Source organism: Aristolochia californica, unplaced genomic scaffold (assembly GCF_029961685.1).
Source record: "Aristolochia californica isolate CCGP_79_NKW_82.1479 unplaced genomic scaffold, dmAriCali1.0.hap1 SCAF_10, whole genome shotgun sequence".
NCBI classification, from domain to species: Eukaryota; Viridiplantae; Streptophyta; class Magnoliopsida; order Piperales; family Aristolochiaceae; genus Aristolochia; species Aristolochia californica.
This window is the reverse complement of record NW_027181771.1, coordinates 32,329,279-32,355,076: the sequence shown is the minus strand read 5'-3', so window position 1 is coordinate 32,355,076 and position 25,798 is coordinate 32,329,279. Positions and strand designations below refer to the sequence as shown.

General features: G+C 38.1%; 3 protein-coding genes across 11 annotated transcripts; 1 reads left to right on the top strand and 2 right to left on the bottom strand.

Annotated features, from left to right (window-relative positions):
* The first annotated feature begins 1,911 nt into the window (after window positions 1-1,911).
* LOC137936611 (probable glutathione S-transferase DHAR1, cytosolic) lies at window positions 1,912-15,511 on the top strand. The gene is made up of 6 exons (XM_068781400.1): window positions 1,912-2,182; window positions 2,279-2,369; window positions 2,478-2,621; window positions 9,668-9,785; window positions 10,916-11,056; window positions 15,227-15,511. The coding sequence occupies exons 1-6, from the start codon at window positions 2,122-2,124 to the stop codon at window positions 15,311-15,313; spliced, it is 642 nt and encodes a 213-aa protein (XP_068637501.1). The 5' UTR covers window positions 1,912-2,121; the 3' UTR covers window positions 15,314-15,511.
* An 873-nt stretch (window positions 15,512-16,384) lies between these two features.
* Window positions 16,385-17,432, bottom strand: LOC137936604 (uncharacterized). The gene is made up of 3 exons (XM_068781388.1): window positions 17,209-17,432; window positions 16,970-17,075; window positions 16,385-16,865 (listed from the first exon to the last, which is right to left on the bottom strand). The coding sequence occupies exons 1-3, from the start codon at window positions 17,239-17,241 to the stop codon at window positions 16,726-16,728; spliced, it is 279 nt and encodes a 92-aa protein (XP_068637489.1). The 5' UTR covers window positions 17,242-17,432; the 3' UTR covers window positions 16,385-16,725.
* Window positions 17,433-18,398: 966 nt separating this feature from the next.
* LOC137936558 (DNA repair protein RAD51 homolog 4) lies at window positions 18,399-25,194 on the bottom strand. 9 transcript variants are annotated; one of them, XM_068781305.1, is made up of 12 exons: window positions 24,423-25,194; window positions 24,227-24,305; window positions 23,606-23,723; window positions 22,870-22,949; window positions 22,454-22,569; window positions 22,286-22,367; window positions 21,873-22,007; window positions 21,600-21,713; window positions 21,429-21,519; window positions 20,086-20,156; window positions 18,928-19,077; window positions 18,399-18,792 (listed from the first exon to the last, which is right to left on the bottom strand). In XM_068781305.1, exons 2-12 carry the CDS (start codon window positions 24,254-24,256, stop codon window positions 18,754-18,756), a joined length of 1,026 nt encoding a protein of 341 aa, XP_068637406.1. In that variant the 5' UTR covers window positions 24,257-24,305; window positions 24,423-25,194; the 3' UTR covers window positions 18,399-18,753. The 9 variants fall into 9 exon arrangements, with proteins under 9 accessions (XP_068637406.1, XP_068637423.1, XP_068637414.1 ...); XM_068781322.1 differs by having other exon boundaries at window positions 23,618-23,723; XM_068781313.1 differs by having other exon boundaries at window positions 23,606-23,720.
* Between the last annotated feature and the right edge of the window lie 604 nt (window positions 25,195-25,798).

Here is a 25,798-nt window from a genome sequence, read left to right as displayed (position 1 = left end):
ACTACTCAACAGTTCAATGGTCTACAATCGAAGTGAACTTTTTCTAATTTTGATCCTAGTTCTTAAATATTCTTGGTAAAATTCTACTTCTCAAAATGACTAAAAGTTGCAATGATATCCTACTTCTTTGCTGAGCTATTTAAGATATGGTTGTGTGCTATGCAAAACATGTACAGTAAATTATTTATTTTAAAATTTTAAATTATTTACCTTATTTTTTAATTTATAAGTTAAATAAATTATCTTTATAAAGTTAAATTTATCAGGGTATTTTATTAATAAATTAATTTTCAACTTTCCATTAAATTTTTTGTGGTGTACACTAACACAATAAAGTACTTTACAATACACTTTCAAAGTACACTAAGGCCATGTTAGTGTCCTCTGGGTAACATATGCTAAAACCCGTTAATGCCCTCTGTAAGTTGGGATGTAATTTATTTTCCCTCGTTTTAGGCATAATGTGAGGGAAAGTGAATTCAAAGGGGTCGAGCTTTGAATTCACTTTTTCTCCATCAATTACATCGGACTCGGTCTATTGAACGAAAGGGTTTTGGAGAAAAAAATTTCAGCTCCTCTCTCACTCTTGACCTCCGACGATTTCAGTCGCCCCCTCTACGACCTCTTCCCGACGCTCGACTCTCTTCCTCTCGCATCCCCAGCATTGACAACCTTCAACAACTTCTCTCTCCTCTTTGCAACCTCCGTTGTCCTCTTAACAGTCTTCTTCATCTTCTCAATGTCGTCTTCCACTCACTAAGCGAGGAAGACTAGTAACTCAAAGCAAGGCACACCATAATTACTATTTTTTTTTTTTTTTAAAATAACCATCGTTATTAGTTATGTTATTTTTATTTTTTATAATCTATTTTTTTGTTTTTGATTTTATATTCGTATTTTGGACTTTTTCATTATGCAATACTTAGTATTTAATTACTTCCCAATTTTATTTTTTAATTATAAAGTATAATTAAAACTAGTAGTTTAACTTTATTTTCTTTCATTCATTTTAAAATAGTTTTAGCTTTGTTTAATGTTTGGGTCGAGTGGAGTTTCTAAACATTAAACCTATCCTCGAGCCTCGACTTCAAAACCAAGGTTTTTTCCACACCTTTTTCCTTTCCCTCAACTTTGTTCTTGCCTCATTCCCTCTGCCCATATTTTTAAGAACTCAACTCTACCCCGAACCCTTAACCTGTAGTCCCAACTTCTAATTTGACAAAAAAAAGGCTAAAAAATGAATTCTTTATATTAAATAGGTGATTGAGTTATACTTGTATTGTTTTTATTTTTATTATTACGACGTCTGTGTAGTATGCTGTGTAGTATAATGTCTGTATAATTATTTCATATTTAAATATTATAAAATTTTAATCTTAATAATATAAAAGTAAGTATTTGTTTAATTGTTATATTTAATATATTTTATTTATTAACTAATATTAATTTAATTTTCTAAAAATCAGATATATATCAAAATATTTTATTTAATAAACAATTTATCTACAATTTACACTACACTTTCCATTTGCATTCTAACACAAATAAATACTTTATACTATTTTATATTATACACGCTAATACAAACAAGTACTTTACCCTACACATTACTTTACTTTACTTAGCTTAGATTCTCTTCAGTCGTGGACATCCCACTAGCTTATGGCATAGGGTAGTGACCGTGCTCACTTTTTTCTCTGGTCCACCGGTTTATTTTGATGTCTCTACTCATCGTCACTTCCATTTCATGATATGAAAGCAAAAACAAAGAGGACGAGAGTCGCGGCAACACGTGATTCGCGTGTGAATATATTTTGGTTGTGATGGAGAAAAATATTTGAAGGACATTTTCCCCCGAGAAACTTTGATCTTAGACGCCCGTCAATGGGTTCCAGGCTCATTTACCCCTGAGCTGCCACAGGCCGAGGACCAAGATACGTCTGAAGCGTCTTACGTTAAGATCCTCTCGTGGAATGAAGGTTTGAAAATTTGCATTTATATTTCGCACAGAAACGCGTTTCAATCCATCACATATTCGAGCAGTTTCTTTTAGTTTCTCGGGGAGTTCAGATATCTCTTTGATACTCTCTTCCACCACGTTTACTTCATCGAAACACCGAAATGGAGCCAATTCAAATTTGTGTGAAGGCCGCGGTTGAAGCTCCTGATGTGCTTGGGGACTGTTAGTTTTTCCTCTCAGTTCTTCAGTACACTTATTTTTTTATTTTACTGTTCTTTGTGCGTATTATTTTTTTAATCTGTTTCTGATGATTTTCAGGCCCTTTTAGCCAAAGGGTGCTCCTAACACTGGAGGAGAAGAAAATCCCTTATGACATGAAGTTGGTCGATGTCAGTAACAAGCCTCAATGGTAGGTTTTTACTTTAAGTACTGAGGAAGCATTTGCATTTGTATCTCTCTTGGATTTTCTATTTTCGGTTTATCGATTGACTGTGATTATACGGGCATGAATGGGCAGGTTTTTGGATATTAGCCCTGAAGGGAAGGTGCCCGTGTGCAAAGCGGCTGACAACTGGGTCCCGGATTCCGATGTTATTACGCAGACTATTGAGGAAAAGTACCCGGAGCCATCGTTGGTTACTCCTCCGGAATACGCTTCTGTGTTAGTTCTTTCTTCTTTTTTTTTTTTTTTTCAGTTTAAATTCTCTTTTATGTTGTTTAGCAATGTCACATTTTTTTTTTTTTTGCAATTTCCGTCGCTTGGGCCTTTGGCTCAGTGGTCACATGAGGGGTTTCAAGTGTCACCAGGGGGTAAGGGGGTCTGTGCGTTTGTAATTAACACTAAAAAAAAACATTTTTTCAATTTCTTCCTGTGCATTTCTTACATGTCATGTTTATTTTTAGTCCTGTTACCACTTATTCTGAATCATTAGAATGTGCATTCCATTTTAATGGACACCTGGCTCAGGTCTTCTGTGAGAGCGCAAGTTATAGTCCTTCCAGTTTAACTTAATGGATCCTGCTAATCCATCTTGTATACGCCTCAAAAGTTGACGAAATAAAAAAGAAGGCCCCTTCCCCTGCATAGAGGTGGAATCATGGTTACATTCTCTACATTCTCTTCTGAGGCCAACTACCTTTACTCTTTTTACTTGATAGGTTCGAGCTGTTTTTTCAATGTCCTCTTAGTTTTTGGTGCTCATCAGTTGAAGCCAATCTGAACTTACTCTTCCTTTGCTCAGTTTATAGCCTTAATTTCCAGTTTCATTCTGAAAATTTTGTTCAATTGGACAAGAATACTTCTCCATTTGTTTACTTATATTGGGTATAGCATTATCCACGCTGCATGCTGACACTCATATGTTTTGTATACTATTTCATCTGACTCTGTATGTATAGAGGTCAAGGGAGCTGAATCCTCTTGTTCTAATTGATTTGAAATGCAGCCAATCTTACTCTTCTTCATGTGAAAAAGGAAGCCAATTTTGTATGAGCTCAGGCTGTGATGCAAAATTTAACTGACGGGTTTTATCTAAGCTTCTAATTCCAGTGTCATTGAAGCAGAAACTAGGAAGTGCCTCTCCCTTCCTCCACGGCACTTCAAGTTGCAGATTTCCTGGCTAGTGTTTGCCCAAAGTAGCATATCCCAAGCAGGAACTAATTAGGCCCTACCCAATTAGATGTCTAATTAATAGGTCAATAATGTGATAAAGTTTGTTTTATTCTTTATGTATGTGACAATTGAACTTGAGCAGCCTTTAAGAGAGAAACACTTTCTTTTTAGACTCCCCCAAGGGACTAGGGCTGCTTTAGACATTTAACGTGTAGCTCCTTTGCCTTTCTACCAGCATTTCTTTTTTCTGCCTTTGCTCCTACTTGCTACCATGTTTTTTCTCTCAACTTCTGACCTAAATGGCTTTTTTGCTTTTCACCTTTTTCTTGGCATTATCACAAAGCACCTCAAATTTCTCTTTGCAGCAGGCTGCTCTGAAACCAGGTATAGAGGAAGTTAAGCAATTCTTCTAACTGATTTCTCAGCGCACATACCAGGGGTCAGGAAACTCTCCTGAAAGTGATGATTTTTTTCCAGGGGGCAGCATCAAGTTGGGTTTTGATCTGTAAAAAGTATGAAAAATCTAGAGAGAGTGTGGAGAAGGAGAGACAGTGTGAGAAAGAGGGGAGAAAAGAGGCACAAGCTCTGAATGAGCTGCGTCGGGGTTGTGCACGACCCCCAATACTATTTATTAGGTTTTAAGTCGTAAATTACAGAAATGCCCCTCTTACATTGAAAACACTTATTCCCTTATAACTCCCATTCTGCATACAAATTAAATCAAACATGTTGAACAAGATAGTACCATAATATAAAATATCTGATCTTGTAAAATGGCCAAAATACCCTTGAGCTGATTTTCTTACACTCCCCCTCTAGTTAGAGAATATATATCTATGAGGCCCAACTTGTTACAGAAGTTCATAAAATTCACGTTTTCCTAATGCCTTGGTGAAGACATCTCCGAGTTGATCAGTTGAACGAACATAGGGGGTGATCACATATTTCTTCATCATAGCATCTCCAACAAAATGACAATCCACCTCTATGCGTTTTTTTCTCTCATGAAAAATTGGATTGCTGGCAATAAATATAGCGGCCTGGTTATCATAGAACATAGTCATAGCTTCATTCTGATGGAAGCCTAACTCCCTAGTGACCGATCTCACCCACATGAGCTTTCTAACAACATGTGTCATAGCCTTGTATTCCGTTTTGCGGTTGATCTAGCTACAACATTTTGTTTTTTGTTTTTCCAACCGATTAAGTTGCCACCCAAAAAGGCACATTACTCGTAGTTATTTTCTGTTTATCTTTGACCTAGCATAGTTTGCATTAGAAAAGACCTCAATTTTCAAGCGACCATTATTTTTAAAGAAAAGATTTTTCCCTGGTGCTCCCTTGACATATCTCAAGATCCTTTAAGTTGCTTCGAGATGAATTTTCCGTTGGTGTTCCATAACTGGCTTACTACACTTACTACAAAAGATATATCTAGGCACATAACTGTGGCATATATGAGCTTCCCAACCAGTTTCCTATACAATGTTTTATCATTCAATCCTACACTTTAGTCATTGTGTAGATTAAGTCCAACTTCCATTTGAGTATCTACTGGGTTAGCTCCATAAAATCCATACTCATGTAGCATATCAATTATGTACTTTCTTTGAGATAACATCAGTCTTTCTTTGTTTCTTGCAACTTCCTCACCCAAGAAGTATTTCAATGCTCCCAAGTCTTTGGTTTGGAAGTGGGTAGCAAGTAGCTTTTTAACTTCTTCAATTCTAGGAGTATCACTGCTAGGCCTTTTCAAGATAAATAACGAATGATCGTAGTGGCTCTTAGAAAAACCTGTAGACATCACTACTTGGCTAAAATTATCAAACCAAGCACGAGGGCTTTGTTTCAACCCATACATTGCTTTCTTGAGTCTGCATACCTTGTGCATCTCCCCCTGAGCAACATACTCTGGAGGTTGCTCCATATAGACCTCTTCTTCTAGGTCACCTTGCATAAAAGCATTCTTTATGTCTAACTGGCATAAGGGTCAATCTTGAGTAACAACAATAGATACCAGAATGTGTATCAAAGATAATCGAGCAAGTGGACAAAAAGTTTCAAACACATCTACGCCATGAAGTTTGTGTATATCCTTTGGCCACCGAACGAGCTTTATACTTCTCAACCGAGCCATCAACCTTGTATTTGACTATATACACCTATCTATAGCCAACCAATGTAGCACCTGAAGGTAACTCACATAACTGTCAAGTTCCTCACTTTAACAATGTAACTATCTCAACATTCATGGTTTGCTCCCACTATGGAGAGGACATAGTATCCTGCACTGAAGAAGGAATAGTGCAAGTAGAGATAGACAATGCAAAATTTTTGTAGTTGTCAAACAAATGATCATATGACACAAAATGAAACAACTGATGACGAGTACCTTTTCAAACACCTTTCCTTAAAGCAATGTGTAGGTGGTGATCATTTAACTCAGGATCTTGAGACGAAGATAAGTCATGGTCCTGCACCTGTTGACCCTGATATAGCTACAAGGGTTTCTCAACAATGATACTTTGTGTAGGTCCAAGACAATGATCAACCGACAGGCGAATAACTGGCTCAGAAATTGGGAAAAAAATGGTACATCAATGGGAGTAGTAGACTAAAAAAAAAGGAGTATCCTAAAAAAATGTGACATCTACGGATACAAATGTTTTTCAGTGGATGGACAAAAACACTTGTACCTCTTTTATGTACGAGAGTACCCAAGGACGATACACTTAATTTCACGAGGAGATAACTTATCTTTGGATGATCTCATAACATGAGTAAAACAAACACATCCAAAGACACAAGGCGAAACTAAGAAAATGGAGTTGAAGGCAACAAAATTTGAATGAAAATTTTACCTTCAAGGATAGATGAAGGCATCCGATTGATCAAATAGAATTCAATAAGCAGTACATCACCCCAAATGTGCTTAGGAACCTTCATATATAACATCATAGTGTGAGCTACTTCTAGTAGATGATGATTTTAACGCTTTGCGACTCCATTTTGTTGTGGAGTAAACACACATGAAGTTTGATGAATGATCCCTTGATTTTGACAAAAGTTGTCAAACTTATGATTCATAAATTTAAGACCATTGCCTAAACTCATAATATGAATAGAAGCCGAAAACTAATTCTTTATTTCATTGTAAAAGAGTTTGAATACATCGAAAACTTCAGACTTCTCCCGAAGGAGATAGACCCAAGTACACCTATTAAAATCATTAATAAATGAGATAAAGTAGCTAAAGCCAAGCAAACTCATTATAGAACAAGAGCCCCAAATATTTGAATGGATAACCTCAAATTGTTGACTTTTCTAATGATGTGAGGTTAGAAAGGAGCTTCGGTGATGCTTGCCCAACTGACACGACTCGCACTGAAATGTAAGCTTGGAAGGAAATTTTGGAAAGAACTGAATCAGTTTTATTGGCGAAGGATGACCTAATTGCAAATGCCACTAAAATAGGGTAGTAGATGTATGAAGTGCTGGCAAGTGGCTCTCCAAATAATATAAACCATCTTTCTCATGTGCGGAACCAATCGTTCTCTTTATCTTGAGATCCTGAAATAGACAATGAGTAGGATAAAACGTCAGAGAAAAATTCATAGATTTAGTTAATTGGCTCACTGACGGTAGATTTAAGGGAAATTTAGGAATTAATAAAGCAGACTACGGAGACAAGAACGATTCAGGGATAACAGTGCCAACACCCTGGATTCAGTAAACAAACTAGTCAGCTAAATTTATTTGTTTTATATGTGATGACTCTTTTATGTTAGAAAACAAGGATGATGTACCTGGCATGTGAGCAATAGCTCTGGAATCGATAACCCAAGTAAGAGAAGAGGACACATGAAGAACAGACATACCTGAAGTAGCCAGAGTAGCAGTAGGAGTAGGAGCATGAACCATAGATGTTGAAGATGAACCAACTAATAACTGAGCTAGACGTTGCATAATCTGTTGTTGTTACTGAAATAGTTATACCTTATCAACTCCTCCTGAGGAGATAGAAGCAACAACCTCTGATATTGTTCCACTAGTCTGATGGTTGGTAGAGTTTGCCTAGGCCAGCTTTCCAAATTTTATCCAACATCTATCAAAGTAATGAACACACTTCCTCTCGGACTTACCTTTGCCTCGACCTCTACCTAAGTTGTCTCTACCTCTACCTCTCCCGGAACCTGTCTAACCTCAAGATGAGTTTGCTGTGCTAGGACTAGGGCCCAAAGTATTAAGTGCTGCAACATCTGTCATCTTATCTCCTTTTTCTTCTTTGGATACCAACGTTGTTTCTACCCTCGCAATACTGTTGAAAGTAGTGGGTAATGAAGGTACCTCTTTTGAAGCTAAGATCTGTGCCTTAATGTTGTCAAACTCTCCACTTAGGCCATCAAGAAACTTCGCCACCAGTGGTTGATGATGTGGTTTCCTTAGTACCTACTCATTCGTAGTGAATGGATGGTACACATTAATTTTCTTGCTGGAGACGTACAAATGCATTGTAATATTGTGCAACAGTCTTGTTACCCCTTTTCAAACCAAAGAAATTGGTGTACAATTCATAAACTTTGGATAAATTGCTCTCTTGAGCATACATATACTCTTAAGAAACCCAAATAGCCTTTGTTGTTTCACAATGCATCACTTGATTCCTTAATATTGAATCAATACTGTTGACAATCCAAGTCATAACCTGGTTGTCTTCAACTTCCCAATCATCAGTCGTTGGGATTGGAGGATCATCTCTGATTTACTTTGTCCTCTTTTTTTCCTTCAAGAACATTCTCACTAATTTGGTCTTGTTAACTTCTCGAATGTCATAAACACTACATCTTTGCCATCAGATCCACCCATATCGCTAGATGGTACATAAACATCACCCAAATCAGCCATAGAGTAAGTATAGAGTCACCAAATGTTCAATTTCAATATCCAAATTTGCAAATTCCATAGATGTCAGCTCCACATCGTAAAAATTAGGGTTAGGGCAGGGATGAGATGTGCGCAAGTGATATATACTCAAATCAACACCGTATATCAAATAGATAGAGGATCTTCCAAGAATATACCACAATTAGGGCTGATGTCAGCATGCAGATTGATGATGCAGGCATTGGTCTAGGGATAGTTGATGCACATCCCAAGGTCTCTCAAAAAGAGCCCCTATTAGGGCAATCAAAGCATGAATAATCCTTTAAAGGATGACAGAACCACTAAGCCTAAGGTTATGGCAAAAGAAAAAGAAGAAAATTTGAATTTTTACCAACCAGTCATCGAGGAGGTTTGAAACAACCTTGATTCTGTGATGACGTCCAGATAAAGAGGAGGTTTTTTTGGTTAAGATGTATTCCCAGCAATGATCACTGCTCTGATACCATGTAAAAAGTATAAAAAATCTAGAGAGAGAGAGAGAGAGAGAGAGAGAGAAATTGGAGAGAAAAGAGGCTCAAGCTCTGAATGAGCTGCGTTGGGGGTTGTGCGAGACCCCCAATGCTATTTATTTAGTTTTTAGTCATAGATTACAGAATAACAAAAATGCCCTTCTTACATAGAAAATACTTATTCCCTTATAACTCCCATTCTACTCTTTCTATGAATATAAAAATTTATATGCAGACTAAATCAAACATGCTCAACAAGATAGTGCCATAATATAAAATATCCGATTATGTAAAGTGACCAACATACTCTTGAGCTGATTTTCTCACACGATCTCTTAAAAATTTCAATTCTCTTTGTACAACGTCATGCTACTCCAGAGTTGATGCATAGATTTTAAAATCGTGTAGAGATTTGGATATGAGAAGAGGGAGTATGAAGATAAACATTTTTATAGTCTGCGTTCAAGATTTGTAAAGTTGATGCTAGTCAGAAACGCTTAGCTTCACTTGGAATCCTGAACAAGTTATATGTGGACTATGACATAATTGCTTTTTGTTATTTGTCATGAAAATTGAGATCAGGACATCCTTGTAAATTATCTCTTAAACATTGATGGAATATATCTTAACTTCTTCAATTCTGGCTTTGACAATTTCCTGAAACTAACTTCATTGTCACCTCCACAAACTCCTCCTCTTTAGAGGCTCGAAGATATTTCCCTCATTTGTGAAGTTTCTGAAGAGCAAGGACCCAGCTGATGGCTCAGAGGAAGCATTGCTGGAGGAATTAAAAGCTTTGGATGACCATCTCAAGGCACATGTGAGCATTTCTTGACTTAATATACTTTTTTGATTATGTAAGAAATTCATTTCATCACTTAGTTTATCTTTTAGGAGATACTTCTAAATAGTTTTACTGTTCTTGCAATTGGAAATTTTCTGTGACTCTTATCTTAGTAGAACAGTATCTTAGCAACAGTTTGCACACTGCTTGGCATTTGATGTTGTTGGTGTTGTCCATGTTGGAAGGGAGGCTCAAAGATAGAAGAATATGATTGTTCTTTGCTAGAAAACAGTAACAATTTAGCTAGTAGTGCTAAATCATGTTATTCAAGTTTTTTGTCATGTAGAGTTTCTGGCAGTTTCCTGGAGTTACCTAGGAAAGTTGTTGGAGGAATCCAGTTTTTATTTGGAAACTAATTTGAGAAGATGACATGTTCAAATTGTTGGTGAAGGTGCATCAATTATATGTCATCAATTATATATGATGACACATTCAAGTTTGTTAATAAATAGTCCCACATGGATTAATAAGTACAAAAATCTTGAGTTTATTAGTTGGGAAAGGGGTTTCTAAGTTTGCTAGTCATTTTGGGATAGGCCTAGGACCCAACTTCACATACTATTAGAGCAGATACTCATATGTGGGCCTCCACCCAATTATCCATATGTAGAGCCACAAAAGAGAGCCTACGTGTGAGATGGAGTGTCAAGGAATAGTCTCACTTGGATTAATAAGTACAAAGATCTTGAGTTTATTAGTTAGGAAAGAGGTTCCTAAGTTGGATAATCATTTTGGGACAAGCTGAGGACCCAACTTCACAAAGTTGATGGTGGAGGTACATTAATTATAGATGAAGTTGATTGGGTGTTACTGTAACTAAAGTGCCGGTTGTTACCCGATGGGCACTGTATCCTGACAGCTATGCTACATGATTTTCAGTTTACTTGAGCGCTCATACTATGGAACTATTTTTAGCAGCAAAATGACTATGAGGGATACCAGGCACTTTGTTCTGAACTCTTTGTTAGCTTGTGCTTGCAGCAAGCCCAGGCAGTCGAAACGTAGGATGTAAACTAAGTCTTTGCCTTTATTTATTTTACGTCACGAAAGTTCATTCCTTTTCTCATAGATTTTGAAGAGGTACTTATGCAGCTTATATGATATAGGGCCCTTACATTGCTGGTGATAAGGTGACAGCAGCTGATTTGAGCTTGGCTCCTAAGCTGTATCATCTGGAGGTTGCCCTTGGCCATTTCAAAAATTGGACTGTCCCGGAGAATTTGACTGCTGTTCACAATTACATGAAGGTACATTAATTCTCTTTTTAACTTCAAGTTGGATTTGCTTTGGTTTTTGCCTCTTGGTTATTGCAAATAGATTTAGAACTTGGCTTTTGTCACATCTAACAACCAAGGTGGAGCAGATGATGTGAGTTATTGGACAACGATTCCTATAAAATCTGTTTAAAAAAACTGTTCATTTATATTAGGTTATGGACCTGATTAGCGTGGAAGGTTTTATTTTAATTAATAAAAAGAAAAATCTACATGCTGAACTTTTTTCTTCAGAATGTTACCACATGATGATTTTTTTTTTTATTTTTTTTGTGATTTTTATAACTGCATGCTGAACTTTGAAACTGGCCTGTCTCCTTAAGTTTGGTTGGATTGATTGATTTCTAGGATATATACAGTAAAGAAAAAATTCCAACTAGTGTTATAAATCCCGGATTAGACTGGCTAGTTGAATCGTGTTCAATCAGTCCCAGGCCATTGTCCGGATCAAAATACCCATAAACCCAGACCTGTGTGAACTGGCTGACGCAGCCTAATCAGCTGGGTATGTTATCACTGATGGCAGGGAGGGTGGAGGCTCTTTGTCCACTAGCACTAGAAAAGGCCGTCACCTTGCCTGGTTTGGATGACCTGGTTTAACTAGACCTGGTCACCTTGCCTTCTTGGTAACAGGGTTGGGTTTTATAACATTGATCCTATCAACTTTAAGATAATAAAAGAAAGATACATGGTTTAAACTTTAAACAAGTTCAGGCAGTTCAATTATAAATCTACTTATTCATTTTCTCTCAATTGTTGGTTCTCTAAATAAACTGAATTGAGAGCCTCATCAAGTTGGGCACCAATTTCTGTGTCCAATCATTTTTTAATGTGTCTGTATACAACAATTTAGAAGAAAAAGATTTTGTATTAGATAATACAAAATTTATAACTGATGAGATTTTGGAGAAAAAAATTAGGCTAATTTTTGAATGTGACCTTAATGTTGGCAACAGCTTTGCATTCATGGATATGGCCTAATGAACATACTATCAACATAACTGTTAATTAAATCTTCTTACTCTCACACAAATAGGGAGAGAGATTCATTTCTGAAAGTATAGGAAGTGAAGATCTTCCACCTATTTCTACACTTAGGGAGTGGCCTGGACCTTCTCTTTTCTGTCTGCTATTTGGATGAGGAACGTTAACCTCCTTTCTTGAGAGATCTCCTCTCCACTCCCACCGTATCTATCTCTACGTAGTAAAGGGGATGAGATTGTTGTCCCACATATTAATCCGAATTTTCAGAAGTAAATAAAAAAATTTAGATTTGTAAAAGTAGAACAGTTAGAACACTTATCTATCTGCAGAAATTCCACCTATATTTGAAGTCCACCAATCCTTTTTAAGAACTATTTCTTGATGGCAGGTCCCTCTCTCACGAGATGGGGCAGAGTTTAATCAAGGATTGATGTGATTTCTTCAGCATGCGCTCTATTGACCCATCAACCTCTCTTACTCTAAAGAGTTTTTTTTTTCCTTTATCTCAATCTTTTAACTCAAACTTAAACTCTAGTTGGATGAGACGTCTCCAACTAAGTTTGATGCCAAATTTGACACTTTGTAAGTGGGGTCTATTGGGTCCATTTTCCATAAAGTTTTAAATAAAAATATTGTAAACAATTTTAAAATAATTATTTATAAAACCATTTAAGGGAATAAGAATATCCATAATTTTGAGAACAATTATAACTCCATAGGTTTATTAGTTTTTCTTAAAATTATGGTTTTACCACTTGGACGAGTTTCTCTTGGTCAATTATGTAGAAAATAGGAATTTTTCTGTGGTGTTAAATACATCAAATAAAGTTTTGTATGATCTTTTCCACTCCAAAAGAATTTATGTATCTCACATAAAAATCAGGCCAATTCTTAAGATGAAAGAAAGTGAGATGAAGAGTTGATCAGGTTCATGGGCTCAAGGTTCAATTATCCAATCAAGTGGTCACCCATTGAATGCACTATATAAGTAAAATTTTGTATGGTAATGTGATATCAAGTCAGTGCATGGTCCTATGCTTAACACCTTATACGGTTATATGGTATTGTTAGCCCAGGTGGCTTCTTAATAGGGGAGTAGGGACAAAAAGGTTTTTTGTTATTGATGTTCCTATAGTGGTAGTCACCGTTCAAGAACCCGTTCTTGGGAAAATTCCACTATTAAGCTCTAATAGCTGAAAAATTACAAAAGAGATTTCGTTTTCTTTGGGCACGTGTAGTTCAATACAGATTTTTACACATGTCAATCTCCCCAAGAGATTGTTGCTAGATTCTAGCTCTATTTAGGTCTTTCTATTTAGAGTAACAGGTTTTAGATGTACCTTTTACAATTTCAATAAAAAAAGAGAAAAATTACACCCTTACTTGGAGAGATGTTTCTTATTGAGAGATTCAAATTGGTTCCTCCTTTGTAGCACGTTGTGAATAGATCAAGGAACTTGTACTATGATGAATGCAAGGATGATTGAAAGAGAATGAAGGTTTTTTAAAGTATGTGGCTCTCTCTCTCTCTCTAAAGCACTTTGATGAAATTTTGCAAGATAAAGGATTGTGGTTGGAAAATATGCCAATAAAAGCTCATTCCTTCCTTTACTTACGGTTTGATGGAGTATTTATAGCTTCCCCAACTCAAACTAGTCGTTATTTGCCCGTTTGCAAAAATCAGATCGTTGATTGATTGATCACTGATACGTGATTAATCGATCATAATGACTACTTTTCTATCAAACAATTGACTTATTGATCGATGGACTGATCGATCATTATATTACCGTTGGTCCAGAAAAGCTAAGTTGATCGATTAATCGAGATTCTCTCTGGTTGTGCAATACAAGTATGATTCAACAGTGTATTTTTATTTGATCGATTATGCTTGAAGTCTCTTACTTGCAAGGTTCTGATTGATCGATCAATTTGGAGGGATGATTGATCATTCCATGAAAGTTTTATTTGTCTGGACAACAATAATCGATTAATCCAAGTGGGATGATTGATTATGCGTTATAACATGAAATGACTATGTTTTAGATGATCAATCAATTGACTAAAGTTGGTCGATTGTGTTTTATATTTCTGGTTTGTACAGTTTTGGATGATCGATCAATATTCTTATGCCAGTTTAAAAATGTAGACTATAAAACATCAGAATTTCTCTGTCAGTGCTTTAACATGTTTCCAAGTAATGTTTATGATGATCCTAAACATCTCCATTTGCAAATTATCACTTAAACCTCCGATTTTATAAATATACTTAAGGAATAGGAGTTAGAATACTCTCTTAGAAAAATTGACTACGTATAGATGTTTGTTTGTAATGCTTGAACTCGAGTCTTCTTGCGTTGTGGGTGTTTTTACAAGAAATGTTCTTCAATTGTACTTGAAGTCTTGAATTTGGTTTTGACGCTTTAGATTTTGAAATGCTCTTGAAGGTGAAATATCTGAAATACTTTAGATTTACAAATTATTAGTTCAATTAAGTTTTGTTATCCTCAAAACCAATGTAAGACACAACTTATTGTCAAAAGGTATATGGCAAAATTTTCGCCATTAGGAATTTTGAGATGAGAGATAAGAGGGATGGATTTATCAAAGGGATAAAATCCCTAGAATCAAATAATTAGACCTCATCAAAAGTATTCTGAATAGGGTTACATAGGAAGAGTGCTAACAAGGATGAGGCCTCATTTGCCCATTCCTTTCTATTGGCCCATCGCCTGAGAGGACAAGGAGGTTTTCCTCACCTTTTATGCATTAAAAAGAGGGGAGTTGAATTGCACATTTTTAAACATATTTTATTTTTTTATATAAAAAAAATCCATGCAAGGGTAACAATGTTATTTCATATATTGCATTTTATAAAACTAGTTGAATGATCTCATCTGTCCCTTATATATATATATATATGAAAATACAACATGTGTTCAGCCTCAATTAGAATTAGAGCAAACCTAGAATCGCTTTTCAAAGTCATCCTAAATTTTGTGCATTGTGTCATTTGCTCTCATCCTTAAAATTGCAGTATACATTTGGAAAACAAGGTAGAGAAGGGATATTTCTGTTTCAGCTTGGTTAGGTGAAATATTTGAACTGAGTAGTGCAAAGAGCCACTTGCTATTCACTGCTACTATTTATCCGTTGCAGGCCCTCTTCTCCCGAGAATCTTTCGTTAAGACCAAGGCTTCGAAGGAGCATGTGATCGCCGGATGGGCGCCCAAGGTGAACGCGTGAATCTCTATGTCAAGTATTTGAAAGTCTTATCTGGAGTGAGTAATATGAGTGGTACTGGTCCATAGTTCTCGAGTAATAGAGACATAACTAGAATATGCTGCGTCGAGTGTCTCTTTGTCGTATGCCTGTTGCTGCATACTCTATTAGATTCTTCTAAAAAACCAAGAGAGAGACTTACCTCCTCTCTTAGTTTTCTCATTTCTGCTCTAATTTGGATGATAGATGGAAAAATTCCGAAGAAACCCATTGAAAATTTGGATTGCAGCAGCTCTATAAGAATAAAAACGGATTCATCCGCGAAAATGAATTAGAAGAAAAACCTGTGCGATGGAGCCATGTGCGGTCGCGAGTGAGGATCGAGGGATCGCAACACGTGCAAAGTTGGGAGAAGAACTGAGGCCACGGAGAAAGAAAACCAATTTCTCATGAACGTAGCGGACAAGGAGAGTCGTTCCTTCTATCTTTTGGTGTTCGAGGAAGGAGGCGAAGAATTAAATGTTCGAGAATTCGCAGAAAGGGGGAAGATGATTGTTTCAATAAATGCAAGTGGTTGTCGTCTTGCAAGCTTCGATAAGTTTCGGTTTTCTCGGCCCGGAAGCTCATCATCGTTCTAACATGCCTAGGATTCGCCCTTTTTGGCTTTTTTGTGAGCTTGTCACCGGTACGTGATAACCAGGACCACAGCGCTCTTTCTTTCTCCTCTTCAAGAGTCTTTCTTCCCTTCCCTCCCGACCCCCACAGCAGCGAAAGCTCTGCGGACAATTCGAGCTGCCCCTTTCGATCGATATCAAACTGATATACGCAACCATGATTTGAAACAAACGAAGAAGAATGTACAAGAATAGTTACCCTGGCGGGGAGCTCAATTGGGTTACACCTCCATTAACGTTAGTATAGACAGAAACGGCATAAGATAACGACCAATCTCCGGCAGCCGCTACGCCTTTTCCACAGGTCGATACCAGCCAGTCTCGTCTCTCTCTCCTTCGTTATCTTCCTCCTCGACCCTTCGAAAACTTTTTATATCGCCGCTGTATAATGAGTTAAACAAAATAAACTAGGATTATTAGGAATAGTTGCACTGGGTCGGCCTGCCATCGTTCAGAGTGGTATATGATATGAGAAATCGAGGAAATAATAACAAATTAGTACATGGAAGAGGAAAACAATTACAACTTGTAACAGAGAAGAAGACAATGATTCCCACGTCAGTAGTAGAATCTGAAGAGATACACCATCCAACCTTGTGCTGCCACGTGCACAGAGTCCTTCCTTGGCAAGGTTTCCGAACCTTACGGTGACGGTTACGGTTGCTCTCCTGGACTGGTTATTATTGTTGCCCCTTGATCTCCACCATATTTTACACTACTATCCACTGCGTTCCTTACCATCTATAGCGGCTGGCTTTCTTTCTACTCCTCGGGATCCCTGGTTGTTTCAGACAGAATCTTGAGTATTCTCTCCTTGGTCTCCATCTCCGACAGTATCTCTTCCCTTTGGCGTGTGTAAGCTTCGAAGAACTCGGCGTTCTCCTTCTCCAACTCTTGCCACACTGAAGACGCGAAGCAAGATACAGTTGATGATCTTCCTTCGATAGAGGAACTGGAAAGTCGAAAACAGACCAGGAAGAGGAAGAGGCGCGACTTAATTAATTACCAGTGGAGGTGATGACCGGTTTGATGTTGGCGTGCTTGGAGAGAGCGTCCATGCACTCCTCCTTCGTCATATGGAAGAGCAGACAGTTCTCGATCAGATGTTGCACCTGTGTACATCAGATGAGGAAGAAATAAAACAGGAGCTCTGTGGTACTGGTCGATCAAGTGCATGGGAGATCGGCGAACAGAGAGAAACAAGGAAGAACCTAGGAAGAACCTAGGAGGAGTTTGAGAACGTACCATATGTATGTAAGAAGCAGAAGAATCTGCCATGATGATGATCAGTCGCTGATGTACTTATCAGAGAGGAGAGGAGGCTCTGGTGAGGTGAGGGGAGGAGGGTAGTGGGGGTGGAACGAAGTGATGGAAGTAAAAAAAATAGGGGAGAAGAGGGGGCAGGGGTCAGAAAACGATGATTGGGCGAGAGCAGATGAGGAGATTCATCAGATACCCTCTTTCGCTTTTCTATGTCGCTGCAAGTGGGACCCAGACGACAACATTGTTCACGTGACGCGTGGGTCCTACGCGGCGCACATGCAGGCGCCCTACTTCGACACGTCAACCAGGTCCTCCCCCGGACCTCCGAACCGTCCCCTCCAACGACCCCCACTCTCCGGCCTGTCGGCGACGGGCAACCACCCGCCGCCCCCAGTCAACATGTTCTGTACAGAGCCACGGGACCACAGTCACCTCCACGTCCTCTTTTCTTCAATTTTTTCCTGTTCACCGCAGTTCTCTGTCTACGCCGAGACGCACCAGGAAAACCATAAAAAGAAATCCCAACCGCTTTATGGTTTATGAGCTCCATCTAACAGCGTTTCAGAGTCGTAGCAGCAACCTAAAATCGAAATCGGTTCATGTAGAAGACTGTAGCAGATCGAAACCCACCTTCTGTTTTCATCTTTCAGATACAGTATTCCAGAAACGTCTGGCTCGTAAACCCAGAATTGGACAAAAGCTAACAGGACATTATTTCTATGTCCAAACTCTGTAGAGTCTAGACGCTTGAGTGCAATATGAAGAAAGATGACAGAAACGCTTTTGCGTCGAAAGGTAGAGTTGTGTCCATTTGGTCGCTCCCTAATTTGCCTTAAACTTTTTTGGTATAAAAAATGAGGAAATGGAGGTGTGTCCTGTATTTGTCTGTCTGAAGATACGGCCAAGGAGAGTAAAGACAGCCAGAAGGTACTCCAGTCCAGACGACATCTCACCACCCCCCCGCCCCCCATACTTTCGGTTTCTGTGGCGAGATATTTTGCGTTTTTTTACGGAAACCGGTGGCTGACCGTCAAATGAGAAGAGATACTAACAAGGCCTGAATCCTAAACTCTCGAAACATGAGGACTTGCCTCTAAACTAGGATTAAACAAAGAAAAACCTTGCTGTTCTAATCCGAAATCTTCCTCAGAAGCGTTATGGAGATGTTTCATCAAAAGATATCTTTGTCATTTACCCAATGAATTCCGATGCGTTTATAGTATACCGACACTCCTCAAGTAGTCATCTAATTCCAAGTTCTAAAAAACGTGAGGTAATGCACTTACAGAATTTTTGTTCGGTTCTGCAAAAAATTGAAACCTTTTCGTCTTTTGTTGCACTGCACTTTCCTCGTTTTCTCAGACTCTTCTCCCCGTGATACAAAAAGCCAAGGTGCAGCCTGCTACCATGTTAGCCGCTGGTTTCACCTCCTACTAGGAATAACCATCACGGATCCATCTTCTCCCAAGATAGGCAGTCGCCCCCCGTCGCCCCCTGTCTACCAAGTCCCAGATATGAAAGGCAGGTTCAGGTGAACAGTTCAAAGTACGCAGACACACCACTTGCCTGAGAATCACAAGAAATTTTTTTTTACAACTTCAGTGCGGGATGACGGGGTTAAAGAAATGGGTTCCGGCAACTTCTGCAATCAACATAGCAAGAGAGATTCACATGATGAGAATGAGATTAGTAGGAACAAACCACTGATGGGTGCTTCAATACCGAAACTTTGCGACTGGAACTCCCAGATTCCCGCGAGAGCATTAACCGCACGTGTGGAATGCTCTTCCAGCTCTCCCCAAGGGCTGGTTTCGGGATTCCTCTCTCGCCCCCAACCGTGTGATTGGTCACCTGAAAATGGAAGTAAAGTATTATAATGAGCAGACAAGCAATAAGTTATTTTTTGTTAGTACGGACAAAAACTTTCGGCAGCTTCATTGCAACAAGACGAGTTGAAATGACAGTGTCGTCACCAACGATTATGATGGGTGTCCTGTCAACAGTCGAGGACTTCCCTATCACTAACCTGAAACCAAAGGTTCCTCTATTTTAACCTAACAGGAGAAATGGTAAAAACGAATATTCAATGCTGACAGCAACAAAAAAAAAAAAAAAAAAAAACAGTAAAGAGTTCAGCTCTGCTTAAGCTGCAGAGCAATTCCTGAGAACTAAATAAACCAATTCCTGAAAACACAACAAAGGTTTCAATAATATCACCGACCCGAGAACATAGGTGTGCAGCCTTCGGGAAATCAGATAATGGATCCCTTCAGTAACATCGCTGTTACCCACAATTTAATCTTCTTTTAACCAAAAGAAAATTTCATGTATCTTCTCAGGGCTCAAGTTCTCTTAGCTGCATGAGCGCACCAATGGAAGAAAAAACGGCTTGACAGTTTTTCACTAATGATGCATGGATCCAGCTAATTCACAGGAACCAGTGGCTCAATGACACGAAGGGTATGACAACTGTTTTTTTATGGGTGAAAGCCACTGTCTATTGAAAGATTACATCCCAGTTAAAAGAACCCTCCAAAAAAAAAAAGTTTGAAGGCAAACAACGAGAATTTCTCCACCGTGAACCACCTGTTCGGAACCATCAGATGTCCGAGAGTTCTTGAAATGACAAATAAACCCAAGATCAGCAAGTTAGATAAGATATCATAAAAAGGCTCATGCTTGGCCCATGCTTGACCCATGCTTGACACAACCACTTCAACTAGTGGATCACTAGGAGAGTTCCACAAAGTTAGACATGTAACAGCTATTAATTTGTTTATAGTACAAGTCTGGAAAAGAAACTTAAAAGTTAAGTAAATGTTTGGATCCAGTGACATTAGAGCTCAAGAGGGCACTTACCAATACAGAGAGGTTGTGTTCATTTGCTAACTTCTTTAGAAGAAATCCAGCAGAAGTCATCAAAGAGTGCCCTGCATTTTTCCCATGAGAAAGATGAATGCTAATTTCATGTGATGTGGTACTATGACACAACAAAAGTGTTAATACTATCAAGGATGTGAGTCTATCCACAGGAAGTTGGTAAATGCTATAAATTTGTATTCATAAGGTCAGGCATCAACTCATCTTATGAAAGATGGCGTAAAATATTTCCATAAACTGAAAGGTAAACAACATCAGGGGGTTCTCATCCAACTTGACACATCACAGTGTTATGTATTTCAGCATTAGACCCTCCATTCTATTTCATGCTATGATAATAAAACCCACACAGGAATTTCAAAGAAAGGTAACTTTACAGACCAGGAAAAAGAGCTCTTGGCGAGTTCAATATTCTCAAGTAAAAAGCAACATGAGTCTTATGAACTGTTTATGCCACTATAGAAAAAGAAAATTATAGGAAAATTATTTTTTCTTTGACTAATTTTGTCATTGGAAATTTTCTATTGGAAAAAATTCCTTTTCACCAGTTTTTTTGTGTTTATGCCACCATAAGAAACAACAGGAAAAATCATTGTGTAGAGTTATGTGCCTATACTAGAAACAAAACAATTTTTTTAAATAATAGAAAATAATGTTAAAGTAAGAGGTTAGTGACAAAGAACAACTTTAACACTTCTTGGTTTATTTTTCCATAGTTTCATACTGAAACAATAAGAAACTCATGTTTTTATCCTTTTTAACATTTTTGAAAGGCAAGAGTAATCAAGAGGAATCAAATGGAAAACCTCCCTGTCATAAAAAACGGCACAAAAGAGAGGAGAACTTTGCGCTGAACATTTTTTTCCCTATCCTATTGGCACAGACACACCATCAGTAGTGAGCACAGAACAATGCTTTTCCTACACCATAAATATCATAACCAGAGATTAATACTGGTAACAAGGAACTAAAACAGAAAATTTAGCTCATTCATATAGGCCCATCTCTTCATCTTTGTACACAAACATAAAGATCATCCAATAAACAGTATAGAGACTAGAGTTTTGTTGTTAAATTGGATTCTCTTTGCATTTGTGTCAATCGTGATTAGTATTCCTTAGTCATGCATGTCAAATTTTTAGTAGGTCAACCAGATCAACTGATCCTCTTACTGTACACAGAAATGTTGTCAGTGGGCCTAGGAATGTTCATGAAACAAATGATGCCTACATCAGATAGTCAAAATTCAGAACATGATAATAAAATTGGGAGTTACTTTTCAACAAAGGACAGAGTTTCACAACAAGTTATAAACGAAATACCATTTGAATCTCTGCCTCCAAGGACAGGTGTTATGAGTGAAGATACTGAATCAATGATTAGGAGATGCATCTTTCCTTCTTTGCTCTTAACCTGAAGAAATGTTCTTGTTGATAAAAAATAGGTTTTCACTAATAGAAAAATAAAATTGAGAGCTTTGTGTGGACGAAAACCTCGCTTCTCAATAAAGTATCGAGCTGATTCAGTTCATGCAATAGAGTGAAGATATCAAACACCGATTGGCACAATATCTTACTCATAGCTCTCTGGAGGCTTCTCTCCTTCACCTACAACCTTGGAATAGTAAAGGAAAAAGACATTGACAGAGGAAAAGAACGCATGTGAGATACTACCAGTACAGAACCTTAGCTTAGAGAAGCTACACAACACATCAGGCAGACATAAAGCAGCAAAGCTGTTAATCAATCTAAAGGCAGGGTTTGGACCTCTTTACTTCTGGTAGTCAAAAGCGGACTAATTAGATGCGCAATATGTTTGGCAGAAAATGAGTTACATGAGTCTAGGAACATGACAGTGCCCATGTACTTAACAGCAATATTTGATGCTGCCTGCAAGCAAACCTGCAGAGTCAGACAGATAAATCAGCATGTTATTAAGATTTTTCAGAATTCACCATAAATTGGCATAGTTTTTCTCATTAATCCCGATCAACAATTGCAAAAGTACTACAAAATTTTCATTTAAGGAGAAACAATCCATTTCTCAGGTTTTTATAGATACTGTGGAAGAGATGAGAATAAGTGGCAGCGTCATCATTCATGAGCACACTCAGCCTAGACACTTTGCATGACACTAATCTCCTTATATAGCTACCAATTTCCGGAATTGTTTCACTTACTTGTGTTTTACCCGAAGATGATGATCCAACTAGTTCTGTCAACTGTCCTTCATGAAGTCCTCCCTGGAGAAGGAAATCAATCCTTTCCACCATCCAAAGCATTATTTTATGATCAGTAAAGACTAGGTATTGCCAGTAAAGTGTAAAAGATTTCATTCTCATAAATACCCGTCACAACCAGTGGAGAGAACAAGATTATTCCGTTCAGCATCCTGTAGCAACTCTAGTCCATTCCGCCAGGATTGATGCTGACCATCAATGTAGGAGAGAACCAGCAAGATCCCCTACTCAATGGTCTAAAATTAGTTTAATGAAAACCATATAATAGTTCTCACTAATTTCAGGTGAAATTTATCAAACAACACAACAGGAGAAGAGAAAACAACAAAGACCAACATCAGAGGAAGGAGTATTCAAAATCAAATGCAGCTGGTTTTCTCACTCATTGATAAGTAGGAAGTTAACTGCTGACAAAGAGCTCTACCATCACAGGGGAACTAGAAGTTGCATAAACGCTCTCAGCTACAGTATGAAGCCATATTAGTGGAATCACAACAGAGAAAAAAACGGATGCAAGTATTAACCTTCTTCAGATCCTCTGAGTCAGGATCCTGCTCTGCAAAGGCAACTAACTCGTTCAGGTCATGGATTAGAAAGTCCTCCACTGCACAACACGGAAAACCGAGAGTATGACATATATTTCCAAAGAGGATGACAAGAACTTGTTGTCTTTGAGAATAAAGTATCAATATACCTATGTAGCATTCCTTCAAATAAAATAAAAAAACCTATTTAGCAGATTCAATTGCTTAGACCCACTAAAATGCAATGAGTTGACACTGAAAAATACAGTTAGATACTTCAATTCTCTCACCTTCTTCAAACTTATTTTTCTAGTGTCACTCACTGCAATATATATAAGATAAGCAGATCAATGACGCGCACGGGCATTAATAACATGGAGGCAAACCATCCCCAAAGCTGGATTACAGATCGACCTCAGGGGCATCGTAAAATAATTCTACAAAATCCTTAACCAATTGGAGCAGGCACGATATATTATTTCGTGGGCGGAAACTAACTTCCATATCAAATTTGCAGGAGGTTTCGACTTCAATTCCATTATTTAACCATAGAAAAAGTAATTGGTATTTGACAGAGGTCACATGAAATTGATTCCAGTCCGCACACTGCCATCTTAATTTAGGAAGCATCATCTATTGCTTTACGAATGTAGCTTCTATCTATATACGTTCTTGCGAAGGTGAATGAGAGACTACAAAACACTAAAGCTGGAAGACTGAAGAGGCGGAAGAAAACCTGAAATTATACCGCGGGAAGTACAAAAATGAAGGAATCTAGCGTCGATGGCCGGATATTCTTGCTGCAAAGACTTCAGTGGAGGCATTTCCTTTTCTGAAAGACGACACCTGCTCTGCTGTATCCGAGAAATGACTGAGATTTAACTTTCGCGCGAGAGTAGTAAAAAGGTCATCAGTATCGTTTTAGTTTTCAAAACTTAAGACTATGCGAGTTGGGACAAATCATATAGGTATTAAGAAAAGTGTTTGCAGGGGTTATTGAGTTTGGGAGATCCGCTCGAGCGAGCCCTTACCGCAGTCCTTGTTCAGTCTACAGAAGGAAGGAGACCTTGAAGTCAAGAAGCGATGATAGTAGCTCCTTCCCCCGTAATTCACTTTCATTCGCTCTTAAGTAAAACAAGTAAATGCAAAATCCTAAGCCTCACCCTTTGATTTTATTTTCATTGTTGCTTTTGACGCCCTAGCCTCCTCTTCTCTTGCTTCTTCTCGCTCATAAAAGGGTGAAAAGGAAAATAAAATTTGAAAACTTCCAAAAAACCACCAAACCGATAGAGATAAAAGATAGCTGGATACAAATTACATGTAAAAGTCTCCTTTTAAATATCAGAAAGATTCTCACCAGGACAAGCTTCTCTTCCCATAAACACATCAGTTAGAACTGTTCCGGATTGTAAAGAAGCCTTTAGAATATCCAAACCCTGTAAAAGAAGTAAAGAAACACACTTATATAAAAAAGAAGAAGCAAATATGCGAATTGTATGCAGAAATTAATTAATTGCTTGTAACAGAGAAAACGGAGGAGATAAACCTCTTACCTCTTTCACCCCAACATCTACGTTTCTCTCTTCAAGGTCAGCCAGATCTGTGACTTGAAACTTGCTCAAAAGAGTTACGTCACTACTAAATCATCACTTACTGTGTAAGTAGCATAAAGGGAGTCCCTGATCCCCAGTTGGAGAAAACCCAACTCACTCCAATTACAAGGACTCCCTTTATTATTTTGAAAAATATATCTATGTCCTTTTAAAAAGGAGATCTTTCTCATAGGAGAGAACAGCAGTAAACCAGAAAAAAGAAAAAAAAAAGTGCTATTCAAGGAGAAGAAAAATTGCTCAGTTATCTGTTTCAAGTTATGACTTTCCAAGGGCAAGAAATGTTCTGAGTTCGTTCCTAGGAAATCTCATCTAACGAAGTAATTTTTTCTGTACATGGTAGAGATCAGTTTTGGTGGGTTGGAGGTGATTAATGTACAACTCCATTAATCTCTGTTTGTATTTAATTAATTCAATTCCTGTCAAATATAAAAAAAAAAAAAAAAACTGAGTTACTCGTAAGTAAATGGGTAAGAAACAGACACAAACCTGCCGCCATTTTGAGAAATTTGAATTCTCCTGCTACTGCACTTGATGAGAATTAGTGTCTAAAGTCTGGAACGATGATCCTTCTAGCGTCCCGAGGCCGATGGGCACTACCATCTGGTCGCAAAACATCGGGGCGGTCTCACTAATGCTCTTCTAGGAACCCGTCTTTGAGCAAATAAATGATTTTCGGGATTATATGATCCGAACAGACCCAAGTGGCCCAAAATAAGAGGAAGGGAAGAACCAGGAATGTTTTCTCAAATTGTTCTAATCTGTAGATAGATCTGGTAACAACTCTTTGCAAGTCTGAAGTACCAGATTGAGTCCGGGGTTAGGGTTGATACCGGTAGAAATGAGCAGAGTTTTACGATCTGGACTCGGAACTTTTTTCATAAAGCACTTATGGAAGGAATTGTACCAGTACCACCCTTTTTCTTCAGCATCCAGAGCAGTGTGTGAAATGCGAATTCCAGGCAGAGAAAGTAATTGAAGCATACTGAAGCGCAAGTTTGGCTCAGGAATTGGTAAAGCGTGAGTATCATCTAGAATCCCTTTCTGCACGATATTCGAATTCAACCTTTATGGTAGACATTGATAATCCTGTAAACAAATTTCGGCTTTTCTGGCCCCATTTCAGTTTCGTCCAACTCAGGTGAACTCAAAATCTAGTTCAAATTCTGCTTCTTTGTCACCAACACCAGTTTCTCAGTCGTCTAGACCTTCACCTGCTATTGCTGTTATATGCGACTCACCATCGAAGCCCACTCGAACCACACTGCCCAAGCAGGATTCTCATGCTTAATGCACACACTGAAGTAGTGCTCTGAATC